This window comes from Lissotriton helveticus, chromosome 2_1 (assembly GCF_964261635.1).
Source record: "Lissotriton helveticus chromosome 2_1, aLisHel1.1, whole genome shotgun sequence".
Taxonomy (NCBI): Eukaryota; Metazoa; Chordata; class Amphibia; order Caudata; family Salamandridae; genus Lissotriton; species Lissotriton helveticus.
Window position 1 is genome coordinate 1,996,830,870 of NC_136059.1, and position 15,121 is coordinate 1,996,845,990.

Genomic DNA, 15,121 nt, shown 5'->3' on the forward strand with positions numbered 1-15,121 from the left:
CAACAGGTAAGGTTGCTCGTGCTGGCAATTTGAATTAAAAAGGCTGTGCGCACTCACAACGGACCACACACCCGACCAGCGCTCAAGTTCCTAAACAAAACCATGGGCCAAACTTGCCTCACCGTGGACACAGGAAACCTGAGTATTTTCGCTCTCCAGTCGGCAAGGTCATAGACCATACTATCAACACGTTATTGAAGAAGTGTTGCATCCATCCAAAGTATGCAAAATAGTACACAAAACGACTCACGTAGCAGCTGGCATGATTATAAACCGCAAACACAGGAGGTTCTGGTGTAAATTATCAGTAGAGCAATATTAGGAGCGTGTAGAAGCCACTAAGAGTCTCATAAAACATGTGTCTTGTCACTGGGACCCCTCAAAACATTTCCACAAGCATAAACCCACAAAGTGCTCACTGGAAAGAAAAAAACACTCCTCCTCTGTATTGCTTGCCAGAACGCCCCACCAGCCTATGTAGATGGAGTACGGTGATACACACTTCTTCCGCACTTCTTGTTCCTCACAAGTAAGCGCTACTTTTAACATCCAATGTGGCTCTGACATTGAATAAAACGATTGAACTCCATGAAGTCTGTTTCTTTCCATGCAGTATATTAACAGCAGGATCCACAGTAACTGCACGAAGACCAGCTGTAAAAGGTCAAACGCATTGGGGTGCAGGCTGTCCAGAAGACAAAGGACACTAGTGGGGTTGACCAAGGTGTTACCTTTCCTTAAACTTTCAGTAGTTCCAAAAGTGTATAGTAAATTCCTTAGTTGCAGTAGTTCCTTAAACACAGTTTCCTTTCTTCACTCGTAGGTTCTTTAAATCGTCCCCTTATGTGGAAATTAAAAAAGTCCTTGGAGCCAGGTGTATAAAATAGGTTGGATTTATTAAAGCTTAGTTCCAGGTTAAGTTCATTAGAAGCAGATAAGTAGATATAAAGTAAAGCCCACCAGGAGCAGCCTCCCTGCAGTTCAGCCTGTCTGCCATCAACTGCCACTTCACACACAAGCCAGGCACCAAACATTCCATGATGTCATCAGGCATTCTACCACTCACACTAGCTGAGCAACAGGGAAGTCACAGCCAGGGAAATGAAAGACACAAGTCAATTAGAACAGTTGTGTATACACAACACGAAATACATGCATCAGTGACACGCTATTACACTTCATTGTACCAGTCTGCATCATCTCACAAAGAGAGGCAACTTGCTACATTTTTAGATTATGTGCACCTATCAGAAGAAACGTTGGAGCAAAGGGAATTACTAAATGAGCACATAACACCAGAGGAAATTCGAAGTGCGATAATGGCGTTAGCGAACAGGAAAATCCCTGACCTATATAAATTCCCAGCGGAATATTATAAGTCGTATGCTACCACTCTCAATCCGCACCTACACGCGTTATACACAACGGCCCTGAGTGAGCAACGACTCACCCTGTCCATGAGAGAGGCGAATCTGGTGACCCTGCCCAAACCCAAAGATCCCACAGAATTGGGATCCCACATGCTGCTGCCTCTTCTCAATGTCGATTATAAGATACTAGCGAAGTTATTAGCTGATAGGCTCACACAAGTGGTACCCACTCTGGTACGCACAAACCAGATTGGGTTTGTACCCTCCAGGATCACCTCACTAAACCTGAGGCGATTTTTCTGAGTCACAACATACTCAAAAACTCGTTGGCCACGTGCAGGCTGTCTGATACTAGATCTTGAGAAAGCTTTTGACTCCTTGGAGTGGGGGTTTCTATTCGCCATGTTGGAGAGATACAGCCTAGGGGACACCTTCCTAAGCATGGTAAAATTACTATACAGCGCTCCAACGGTGCGAGTTAAAATAGGCCCCTACATATCGGAGCCGGTAAATGTGAGGAGGGGGACTAGACAGGGATGCCCCTGCTCCCCACTGCTATTCTCCTTAGCTATTGAGCCAATGGCAGAGGCAATCTGATCAGAGATGAGAGACGGCGTTGCACTAGGGGATGGCACACATGCAACATCTCTATATGCAGACAATCTCCTGTTGTATATAAAAGACATCCATTAAATTCCCCAAAAACTGGCTCTCACATTGGAAAGGTTTGCTTCAATATTGTGGCTGAGGGTGAATGTCTCTATGTCCTGCCTATACTCCTTCAGTGAGCAATGTGGAGAACCCAGCTATGTGCTCAACGGGGTACAGGTCCGATGGTGTGCGGACACATTCCGCTATAACGGAATTCACATATACAAAAATCCAGCGGATATATTAGATGACAACCTCGGCAGAGCTCTGACCACGGTCTGCTCCCAGATGGTATTCTGGAGCATGCGCATTGATGGGAAGAGTAACTCTCACAAAAATAGTGATCTTGCCCCAATTTCTATATTTCTTTACACATCTCCCGTTATGTCCCCCCTTCTTTCTTCCACCCGCTGGAAAAATTGATCAAAGACTTTAAATGGGGAAATTCAAGACACGACGTACCAATATACAAGGTCTACCTGCCCACAGTTCATGGAGGCCTAGCGGTCCTGAACCTAGAGCAACACTACCTGGCTACACAAATGCAGTGGGTGGCCAGATGGTTAGCAGACCTCCACAGAGAAGACAAAGCAACCATACAGCTGCCCCTGTCCTTCCCAGAACTGGCCGGACTATTCCATCCCTGCGCAAAAAACCAAACCTCCAGATTATCTCCTGCTCAGCGTGGCGCACAGATGCTGCAGCAGAGCACTATGTATCACCCACGCAGTCACTCCGTACACACCAGCCTTGCCACTGAAGGGGATACCTGGAGGTACCACAATCACCACAGCTGCGGAATTGCAGAGCTGGCGAGAAGCAGGGATTTAAGATATGAGACCTGTATTGTGAAGGTGAATGGAACCTATACACAACGCTAGTAGAGGAGGATGAAATACCCCCTGGTCAGTTTCTACTCCACCGCTCCCTCCTAGCCATGCTCTCCGTCAAATGGGGCGATTTACCTACTGAACCAGTAACAAATCTTACCATACAATACGTGCATATTATGAGTTGGGGTGACATCTACCCAAATGGCTCATTGCCTTGCTAAGGCACCACACAGCAGCCAACTTATTGCCACTCCAACAGCACTGGGAAGATGACATACGCTGCCAAATCTCAAACTCAGAATGGTTCTTGGTATTGACAAGTCCAACACAAATTCCCAGGAATGCACGCGTACGCCAAATTCAATTCTACATCACACACAGAGCATTTCTCACACCCACCAAGATCAACCAATACTTCAAGCGCCTAAATGCTGCATGCCCCAGATGCTCACTCGCTGATGCAGACCTACTACATATGCTTTGGGGATGTCTTGCCCTACTTGACTACTGGAACGCATTGGCAGACAATGTGTCGCAATGCATGGATCGAGCCCTCTCGCCCAAATGGTACACATACATTCTACACCTTTACTGGAGAAACCGTATCAACAACGTCACCTCCAGGTTCCTAGACTTGGGGATGGCAGTGGCGAAAAGACTAATCACCAAAAGGTGGAAAGCTCCTGGCCCCCATCGCATAATAATGTGGAGATGCTAGATGCTTACTTGGGCTAAAGTGGAAAGCGTTGCACTCCTTCGAGAGGATACTCTAGGTATCCGCAAGGTCCCTCTCGACACTAGCTGGGACATGATACTGGCTGCACTTACTCTCATCCATAACAACTACACACCGCCCCCAAATTCAGCTGCTGATACGCTCTAAAAACATGCACTAAAAGTAGCATACGGCACAGAGAAAGCCACGTTATCTAATATTCTATGTGGTAGTTTACCAAATGTAGATGATGATGAGCGTTGCATGCTGTGACTGAAAATTTCATGGCAAACCAAAGATAAAACTGTTAAATGTATGCATGATGTCCAGACATTCGCCAAAACTTCTATGTAACAAGCAACTAAGCAATGCAATAGCTTGAATAACTGCATAGCTCATGTACACTTGGAACAATTCAATAAAAACAGATTTTATATATATATATATATATATATATATATATATATATATATATATATATATATATATCGATAGTCACGTGGACAGAACGATTCAAGTTGCAGAACATTGTTTTCTCCGGTTTTCTGTCCTTAGGGAAACCCTCTTTTGAAAAAAAAATTGAATGCTGACTGTACGAATTCTGCTTTTTCCAACACAGCATTCCATTGTTTATTGATTGCAGAATCTCCTCCCTCGCAGCTTTATAGCATAATGAAATACTACCACATTCAGAGTAGTTGAAAAACATTTCATCATTGCCAAAGACAAGTACTTGAGAAAGGGCAAAGCAGTACTTCGATACAAAATTAACAATTTCAGAATCTTGAAGTGCATATGAACGGTTGTTTGTTTGCTAGTCTGCTGTAAAATTTAATAATTAGAAATAAGCTCTGTTAATACCAGCTTCTCATGAGAACCACTTGCAGTACCTCAGAGAATTTATTTCTATCAGTGAAAACAGACCTTTTGGACAATATGTTAAGTTCGTCATTGATTTCAAACGTATCTTTAGAGATAAACTGTGTGTAATTTCTACCAGTTTGGTCTGTTCACAGACCTATATAATAGTATCAAATAGTTGTCGATGCCACTAACCCCCTTTCACTGAGTCTCCATGAAATTATTTTGAATCAATAGCATTCTTTTTCCACCCACAAAAATTCATGTTCATCCCTTTGAAGCTCGGATCCCTGCTACAGCTTTGAATTTAACTACTACGGTTTTCTGTATTTCACCATACCCCAAAACATGTTCATAAATCGATTCTTGTACAGAAATTCTCGGCTAGAATCATCAGGGACCATTGGCACTCTCATTACATTGATCCCTTCCATAAAGCACTACACTGGTATCCTATGAACCAGAGGAGTCAGTCCAAAACTGTCAGCATTACCTAGAACCCCATATAATACACATAATGTGTTAATTTCACATGCTGTTTATCATATGTAGCGCCTTCTTAAAGATAATTCTGGCCTGTAGCCATTTCCCATTCGGCTCAAAAGCTGTCTTTTTTTGTTCGCATCTGCATGCTGGACAGTGAGCATTAAAGTATCCAAAACCCACTGTACCCATGTTTTCAAGTAGTGTGATAAGCATACGATGTCCTGCCACCTGCTCCAGTTCTTTACAATCAAATCCACTCAACACACACGCTAGAGACTTTTTGCTTTGAGTAAGTTCCCACCAGACCACTATTCCTTTTGCTTCTTTTTCCCTCATCTGTGCTGCTTTCTTATCCCTAGTTTGTACTTTACCTAACTCCTCCCTTTAACAATGTTATTGAGCAAGTTCCTGAAGATCACCTCTTGCATTACTGATTTAATAAAAGCAAGGGGCAAATGGGGAACCTTTCCTTCATGATACCACAAATCAGATTATCCTGACCTTCTGTTTGAAAATTATTCCACCCCATCCCTTCTTCGGTGGGTGTAAACACTGTAGTAAGTATAATATTGGTTTCCTCCATGCATTGATTCATTCGAACTGTAGGAATATATGCCCCATTGTTGATTATTTAAGGCTGCGGCAAGATGCCACTACCTGTACTCCCTCATATTTTCACTTTGCACATCAATAATAAAAAAAATAGAAGCTAGGGTCTATTAATATCTACGACCTTCATTTTTGTAGATGTTTTTTATTATATGTATTTTTTTACATTCTTTTCTGTTTTTTAGAGAAAGATTTAAATTGAAGCTAATTAAACTTGCTGATGGGTGGCTCCCCCATTCCGGTTAACCGTGCTAAATCCCAGCATGTTGAAGTCGCTATTTCAAACATGGTTTAGCCCAGTAGATCATTTGCATAATGTTAATGGGCTGCCAAATCTGGAGAATCAAGATATCTGGAAAAAAAAAAGATCTAATTCAGTCCTCATTTTGAAACAGCTCTTCAGAGATTTTGTTTTCAAAGAGCATAGGACCTTCAGACGTATTAAGGAATCATTTTTGTCTGTGGTGGAATGATATTCCAACAAAGTATCTTCTTAATCCTGTTGCTTGTAAAAATGATACAAAAAAATATTGGTCACTCGACATTTATTCCATTACAGATGCCTGAACCATCAGTTCCTGCATCCTCCAGTCTCTCGCCCTACTCTGTTGCAGGGATTCTGCTCAGGAACAGAACTATGCTTGGGACCATAGAACATCAGTAGTTAGGGGCTGAGTCACCATACCACCTCAGTACCATGAGCCCGAGTCTGACTAGCTATAGTGTCCCACTTGCCCTCCTACTCGTAACCAGAGGAACAAGTGAATTGACACCCCAGAACACAACACTCCCGACTCTCTCCGGGATCGCTGTGACAGGACACTCCCTTTTGCTCACACATTCATACTTGTCCACAATAAGATATGAAAGACACACAAAGGAAGTTTTAAATGTTTATTTAAATAATCGTTCTCTGAAATGCAGTATATGTGCCACAATCGGAAAACAATTGCCTAGCAAAAATACCTTCAGCATTGTCAATAAATCATATATTATGAAAAGCCCTGCCATATTGTAAGACAGAATAGCGAAACCCCCCCCTCCCTTTCTATAGAAGCAAACTTTTTATACAGCAAAGATCTCTGGGATTGGTAGCGGTCCCCAAACCTTATCATACTCAGATAAACGTTCTACATCTCAGATACAGCTGTGATCTTCTCTCAGTAAATATTTGTCTCTCTATGTGTGTTACCTTGCTACACATATGACAAGGTTCATAGGTTCATAAACAACAGCTGCATTTCAGTGTTGTGTTCAGGTGTGAGTGCCTGACCAGAACAAAATAACAAGGGATATTGTTGTTTGACCTTGTCTGCTGTTCAGACTATCAGCAAAGAACAGAATTAGAAAACAACTACAGGTTCTGTTTGAAAATATGATGTAGCACAAAAGCAAACATATTTATGTAGTAACGTGTGCAAAGCTAAAGCGGCCTGTGTCGTGCATAATTAGGCTAACGTAGGGAAAACTACAGTGGACCCTATGTAAAAACACATGACCACTCCACTTGGACCTTCTGTTCGTTTTTATAGGATGAGATAGCGCACACCTTAAAGGTGTAATGGCATCTTATCCTATAAAGATGTGATGTCTGGTAATACTAAAATTGTATTCTCATTCACAGAATTGTGCAGATACAACTGATGCGTTTTAGGAAGTGAACGCCATGTACGCTATTATAATAAAACCGCAATCATTGAGAAGCGTCGTGACTAAAAGTGCACCACAATTTCCATGTCATATCAAGAAATTAGTGCTGGCGTAGAACTTGGGCACGAAAATAAATGCAGATCTGTTTTACATAGATGCATTTAAACGTTCTTTTTTTCCATCACTTTACTCTGTTTCTTGCTTTTGCCCTTCATGGGTCTGGGAGTGGGTGTGCAAGTCTCCAAGTGGGTCTGTGAGTGGGTAAGTGGGTCTGTGAGTGGGTGTGTGAGTCTCTGAGTGGGTCTATGTGTCAGTACGTGAGTCTGAGTGGATGTGAGAGAGTATGAGTGGTTCTGTAAGTGGGTGCATGAGTGGGTTTGTGAGTGGGTGTGATAGTGTCTGAGTGCATGCCTGAGTGTCTGAATGGGTCTGTGAGCGGTTGTGAGAGGGTCTGAGTAGCTCTGTTAGTGGGTGTGTGAGTGGGCCTTTGAGGGGTGTGTGAGTGGGTCTGTGAGGGGTGTGTGAGTGGGTCTGTGAGGGGTGTGTGAGTGTCTGAGTGGGTCTGTCAATGGGTGTTTTAGTGCCTGAGTGGTTGTCTAAGTGTCTGTGCTGCGTGAGTGACTGGGCCACAATGGAACCGCACCTGCCCCTTTATCCAACAAGAGTGCATTTCGGCAATGTGAATGTTCCTTCTGCGTCTTTATCCAGAAATCTGTGATAACGTCAATCCTCCTATAGAGAGGACAGTGACCCTACAAAGAGGTAAATCTCCACCCAACAAGGGTGCTTTCACTTAGCTATATGAAGTAAGTGCTTCTTGGTTGGTTTGGTGGAGATGTCCTCATATTCCTCGGCATAAAGAACACGTTACTAAATCTGCAGGAAACGCAGTAGGGGACATTTTGGTAAGCTGTTCATCATCCTGGCAAAAGGCAGTGGAGGCCTGCCCAATTATTAGAAAGGGAGGGGACCATGCCAATTTCGGCCCCAGAAACCCCATCTTGCAGGGCCCAGCCATGTCTCCTGTGTGTTCTGGAGCCCACCCAGTGCACCCACTGTGCAGGATAGCAGCTCCAGTGCATTTCATCTCTATGCCTGATGAAAACTCCACTTCCAGCAAGTAGGAACAGTTTGGAAGCAAGCAGAGTGTTTGCTTTTGCATAGCGGGAGCGAAAGCAAACCGCTATGTCTCTGGGGTGGGCTCCCCAGGACAAAGCGGAAGCCAGCCTTGTGGGATGGCAGTCCCCTGGGCCATATATGGCTATTTGGCTCTGGGGGGGCACGCGGCCCTCTCTTTTTTAACTGCATGGGAAGTGTTGGTTCCTGGAGGCTGGAAGGGTCCATGCGCCCCCCCCCCACCATATTTTTGGTTCCCGGAGCATAAATAAGCCCTTGGAGGGGACCTGTGCGCCTCATTAAATTTTTTCATACAGCGCTGCATGGCCCCGGGGGTTTTCTTTGAATACAAGTGCTGTGGACTGCGTTTGTTTCTTTTTTAAATGTTTGCTGCAAATTTTCATGTTTTCACATAAAAATTCTTGTACATGTTTTTTTGCCGCTGCGGGGCCCCTCTGGGACCCCAGGACCAAGGCTAGGGGGTTAGGGTATTCGTACCCTGCCCCTTTTTCTTTTTTTCTGGGATGTTGTTTTTGGGACTCGTCTGAAGCAGAGTCCCAAAATGGCTGCCAAGACTTCCTGGTTGTAGTGTTGGCTGCCAATCAGAGCTCCTTAGAACTCTGCACGAGCTCATCATTATTCGTGAAGGCTTCGAGGTCGTAGGTTTACAAATTTGGATTTCCATTAACTTCTCGACAACTACAGAATGGATTTACACAAAATGACAAAAAACGTGAATGAGCTGACAAAATCTATTTCTCTGCCAAATTTGGTGTAATTTCAGCCAGTGGTTCGAGCTGCAGGCGTCTAAAGACTATGGGAATTAACATGGGAAATCCACCCACCCCCCACCCCCCATGTTTCTCGGTCTTCACTTGACAGACCACCCAGAAACTTTCCATGCACAAGAAGAATTGCTGGCACACTTTTTTGTGGAAAATTTTGTAAAGATTTGTCTAACGCCGCCAAAGATATAGGCAAGTAAAATAATGCTTTCCGTATGGAACCATGGTCCTAACTATAACTACCTACTGGCGACCGCCAGTAGGTAATGTATATGTATATATATATATATATATATATATATATATATAATAAAAATTTTATTGAAATTGTGATCTATAGGTACTCTCTGTCTAGTGACCATGATATGCTTTTCAAGTGTAATTAACTCTGATGTAATGACATACATCGTTATACTAGGGATAACCATATGTTTTTTTGTTGTTTTTTTTTTTTGCTGGTGAGGCCAACACAAAAGACATCACACTGTCATCACACCGACTTACACTGATTCAAGGACTGAATTAAGGGAGTAGTGTATAGGCAGCCCATCACCGTTGCCAGATAGGGAGAGACTGCAATTCCTCTGCATGCCTTACCTTGGGCTACCACAGTTCTAGCAGAGCACACCAGTGAGGAGATATCTAGATGTTGATAAAAGTTTTCTGTAACCTGAATTGGTGCCCCGATGACGTGCCGCCTCCAATTTTTGAAGACTGAGTCTCCAATTGTGGCATAGTTCAGGCCTATTCTTAATAGCAGTGGGTTACACTTGCCGGGTGTTCCATCCACAGACAAATTAGATATTCCCTAATACAGAAAAAGTTTTTCTTGTGTGAGTGGCTCTAGCAAACATTATGGTTTGCAACCCTTCACATAACCCTTCACATGCTGGTCCTGTTTATGCTCCTCACATTCCTCATTTATTAACATCACCATAACTGACAATAATGTCAACAATATGTCAAGATTGTGCACCAATATGTCAGGGCAACTATAATAAATACCCTCTCACACAACTCCGATACATACCCATACACTCAGACATGCACCCACAAATGACAGCACACTGAGCGTCCTTCACCACCTCCCACATTTCCATCAGATGCCTGTGGCTCTGCTCTCAGCACTGCCCTTGGATAAACGGGAACAGCGCAGGTGCAGGAACAGGCGTTAACTGTAATTATTGACTGCTTTTACCTAAGTATCTGCTCTCTCTGCCAGGCTGTCTCAGCCAAAAAGGAGAATTGGGAGAGATGTGAGTATGTCTTTGCCTGTGTGAGGACTGGTGCATACATCCCTTTGACACAGGTAAAGCTCCTGACATTTTTTTCATGCTCACTACATGTGGAATGATGTCTACAGCTCAGTTGCACTCCAGACAGTATGCACTTCAGAGATAAACATTACCTAGGCTGATGTCCGGCACTGTGCTTGACTGATATCTTCATGAATGGTGGCTAGAAAGTAGTGGGAGCTACCCACCACAACATGATGGTCCAGACTCTGGTGCCTGAACATTTTCAACAGCAGCATGGGACAGAAATATCTATGCTAGCAGTGGAAGGCTTTGTGGTTCCCCTGATGAGGGTTTTTCTGTCACATGCTTCTCCTTTGCCCACACGAAGAGCAGTATAGAGAACCATAGTTGTCATGTATACACACTTTTCAAGATTACAAAAGCAGGAGGTGGACTGATCATGAGTGATGTTTGACCTCTGAATACAGACAACATAATTCCCTTTAGTTGCTGACGGTAAACTCTTCACTCTGATGTTAAGTGGTGGAGACTCATCCCAGAGATTTTTCCACCAACTGAAGCTTCCATCAGTGACTGCCACAACCTCAATAATGGAACATAAACTCCTATCATGGACCAGCTCTGCCTACTGCAAGGTGGGAGGCAACTGCTTCTAATGTAACTAAGACTTGAAAGTAGTGGGCGGCCTTATACAAGTCTGTTTTTCTTTTCTGTGGTTGAGAGTGACTTGAGTTTCAGCGACACATGACTTTTACTTCCCTAGCAAATTACAGTACTTGAATGTGGGGAGAGGATGGATGGTTGGATAATTTAGTTTCACAGGCTTACTATATTTATTTAAGAATATTTCTTCACCGAGGCACAACTTGTATTTGTATTTTTAGGCATAATATTGGATTTCCAATTGTGGAATGCGCCTCCAATGGACAGTTTATTTTATGTAAGCCACCCAACACTGGAGGACTTGTCTCTTTCGGCACAGCAGCTGAGCAGTTGGTTTATGAGATCGGTGACCCCCAGCGTTACCTCTTACCTGACGTAACGTGTGACTTTTCAAATGTCTCCATTACTGAAATTCCAGGTCAGTAATCGCTGCAAGTCAGGTAACTTTGTCAAAATTTGCCAAAATGTATTTTACATTGGTGTATATTTTGCTTATAAACCATCATGTGGTGTAAATAGACCCTTACTGAGGCTGTTCAAATACAGCGTTAGTCTGGAAAAACGAAGTAAAATTTGGTTTTAAAACAGTGTGTGTAAATAGTTGTCTGGTAAGCAGAAGGACGAGGATATTTTCATTTAGCTTTATATCCAGGCTTTCTCCCATTCCCACTGTGAATACTGTACCATCTGGTGGTACAACAGGCATCTGCTTCTCACAGAGCTTTGGGTTACTGGTACCATTCATAAGTGTTTATATCAATGTAGTCATGTCATGTTCCTTGTACAGGTGCTCATCCTCTCCAGTTCTCCATGGTCCACCATTCTATGTAGCCTTGAACTTGATCCTCTTTTGCTCCTCTACCCTTGGGCATTTCATATAGCATTTATTTGGATTCTTTAAGGTTTCTTCTGACTTCTCCTTTGGCATTTGCAGAACATACTGAAAGACGTTTGGCCCAAGCCATGAGTGAAATGGCACAAACATTTTTCAGAAACACCTTGCATTACTTCTGCATGTCTTGTGTGGGAAGCACAAGCTGGTGCAGGCCTAAACTTAGTGCGCAGTCATCGCAGTGAGAACTCTGGAGAACCCCTTGCCAATCATGCAGGGGAAGTGATCCATCATAGCATAGAAGACATCTGATTTCATGTGTGAGAAGAGGCGAGAGAGGGGCATGTGGACTTTAAAGCCTAGGGGTTTACTGACTACATCTTCAGTTATTGAGAAAGTGGGTCACCACATCCAACATTGCTCCCCCCCCACGCAGGGGTCAACTTCAGTGGCCATCATCTGCTCATGCGTATAACCACTAGATTGATAGAAGCACCAAATTAAAGTGCAATCTTTCATCCAATACCTAGTGCTTTCTCTCACCAAGCTGTTAAAGTCTGTGAAACAAGTGTTTACCAAAAGCGCCTCAGAGACCAAAGCTTCACTTGCTTATCATGCTCGGGTACCACACTGACCCAATCCTACTCCCCGTCAGTCAAGACATCCAGCTAGGCATTGTACCTTGGTATTAAGACTGCTTCTCTTTGAGGGTTTTGTGCTAGTGTTATATTACACCAAGAATTTGCACACCCTTCTCTCCCACTGTGGTTTTCAGGACTAAAGCCTCACTATGCCCGTTATTTTGTTGGGGTTAGTGGTTGCACAAGGAGTTTAGCTACCCTCATCTAGTGGAACCTCTTCAGATCAGTTCCAACATGTGTATAAGGTCCACCACCATCTATCGAGATTCCAACATTAAAATCACACCTCACTGACCTGCTTTCATAGACTGAAAAGTGTGTAACTTCTACATGACCTGCAGTTTTGCAGCGTGAATCCTTCTGGAGTCTTTCTTCTCTTTTTTTTTTTTTTCGTGACCCAAGTGGGTGTCGACATACCACCATTTAGTGTCCTTCGTGACGTCGACGCGCTTCCTCCGGAAGCTCCCACCTTTGGTCGCCATCTTCACATTCTTTTTTCCTCTGTTGGGTCTGGATCGTTGTCGAGGAGTTCCAGAGTTTTGGAAGAGGAATCAACGGAAAACAGGAAAAATCGCGAAAATCAAAGGTTATCATCGCACCCGACTACAGGTCAGGTAGCCGGGACTCCTAAGGAGAAGAAAATTTCAAGAGAACCCGACTTTCTCAATGAGAATGTGCACACAGGGGGCTCCCTGAGTGCAGGAATGGACAAAACCCGATTCAAGTTTTGCACCAATTGCCACCACAAATACGCCCAGAAGGACCAGCATCCAGTCTGCAACCCCTGCCTGCCGCTCAACCACAACAGCGAGGACTGCAACGCATGCTCGGCGTTCACACCCAAGACCCTCCGAGTAAGAGAGAGGCAGAAAAGGGCGAACCACAACAGAAGCCACCACCATAGCTACCGAGACTTGAGCCTCTCCAGTGGAGAGGAGGATAACATCACCGAAGGAACAGAGGACTGCACAGTCGTCGAAGTCCATAAGAAAACGTCGAAGGAGGTAAGAGAGTCGACGACCCCCAAACACTCAACCGACACTCGAAAGAGTGAGACAAAGTCATCGAAGGGAACAGTGCAGTTGAAACTCTTGACAAAAGCAACTGTACCCAAGGACAAAGAGCCCGGCGGATTCATCGAAGGAAGCCCCCGAAAAGGACTCCTCGATGCCGAGAAAGAAAGGGTCGACAACTGCTTCGACAACAACGTTGACAAAAGCGAAGCGCTCAAACCCTCGACTCCTAACAGGCTGCCGAGATGGAAAGGAAGAAAAGGAGGCTCGAGTCTGAAATGGCGAGCATCCTGCAGTGGAAGAAAGACTTCGATTACAAGATGAGTCAGTACACCATCCCGCCGGAGCCCGCGTCCGAGGTCGAAAGGGGCTTCGAGGACTCTGAACCGCCAAAAATGGCGCAAGGAGGTACAGCTAACCTACCCGTACTCGACGTCCTCGGAGGTGCAAGACTTAGAGTGGCATGACCTCGATGCCGAAATGCCGAAGAAGAAATAGACACATACCCTTTATGGCCTTCGCCACTGTAGGAGAGTAGGGTCTGCTTCCTATGTTCACCCCCACTTTTTGCTCTGATCCACTGGTGTTTCGACTCTAGTGGGGCTGTGGGCCTGCTGATCAGACCCACAGCCCAGCTGCTCTCTCTCTAAATTCATACCATGTACTTTAGGTACATATCCAATTGGGTATTGGGTCACCTTAGTGAGCCCCTGTATAGTGTACCATAGGTACCCAGGGCATAGGTGCATCCAAGGCCTACCAGGGGCTGCAGCATGAATTATGCCACCCCTGGCTGGCCATCCAAATTGACACAACTGGCTGATCACTCAGCTGGGGCAAGGTCGTGTAATCACCCCTTGCTTAGGTATAGTATCCCTATACCTACCCTTATATATAGACACATATATACCTATAAGTCACTCCTATTGCAGGCCTTAACAATCCTGGAGGCTGAGTGCTTGGTTTTATGTGAGATGGTGCTCTAGCATGAGCTGAGCCTATCTGCAGCTTTCGAAACCATGTCCTTATAGCTGTTCTATGATATAGCCATACCATATACTCTTAGGTGCATTATAATCCTCGCGGTTATTGCTAACTTTGGTTTGGCTTTATCAAAACATGCCGTGTAAGGTGTCATATGCTTTGGAATACTACCCCTCGCCAATTCTGGGGACTGGGGTAGCATTCCACCCTTCTAGAGGGAGAAGACATGTAGTTGTAGCTTTACCCGGTTAAAGTTAAACAGAGCCTCAGCATCACAAAATGGATGCTGCTGCCACAGACACAAGTCTGACCTCCTGCAGCTGGGAGCCCTTCCAGCGAAGGAGGCCTGGACAATAGGTTTCCTGCCTTGGGAGGTGCTAGCACCTCCCCATACAGGCTATAGTGTACTGGGGCAGGGTGGGTTGAAAGGAATGAGACACTGCCTGGGGCACACAAGGTGCTCCATGCATAGTCCAGTTGAAACCAGTTGCTGGGGCACTCCAGCCCCAGCTCTGGCGCGAAACTGGACAAAGGGAAAGGGGTGTAACCACCCTCTTCCCTGGTCCCACCCATAGGAGGGACCTAGCAGGTAATCCAGCCCCTTTAATTTGTATAAAGCTAGGAGCTGAGTCTAGAGACTTTAGATTTTCCTG

The 15,121-nt window shown here is 44.5% G+C and overlaps 1 protein-coding gene across 1 annotated transcript in view; it reads left to right on the top strand.

Moving 5' to 3' along the window:
* Positions 1-15,121, top strand: part of LOC144819000 (uncharacterized) — a 752,739-nt gene that overhangs the window by 233,534 nt on the left and 504,084 nt on the right. The window contains exon 9 of the mRNA XM_078676962.1: positions 11,220-11,416. Coding sequence (XP_078533088.1) covers positions 11,220-11,416 — 197 coding nt within the window. The remainder of the gene's footprint in view (positions 1-11,219; positions 11,417-15,121) is intronic.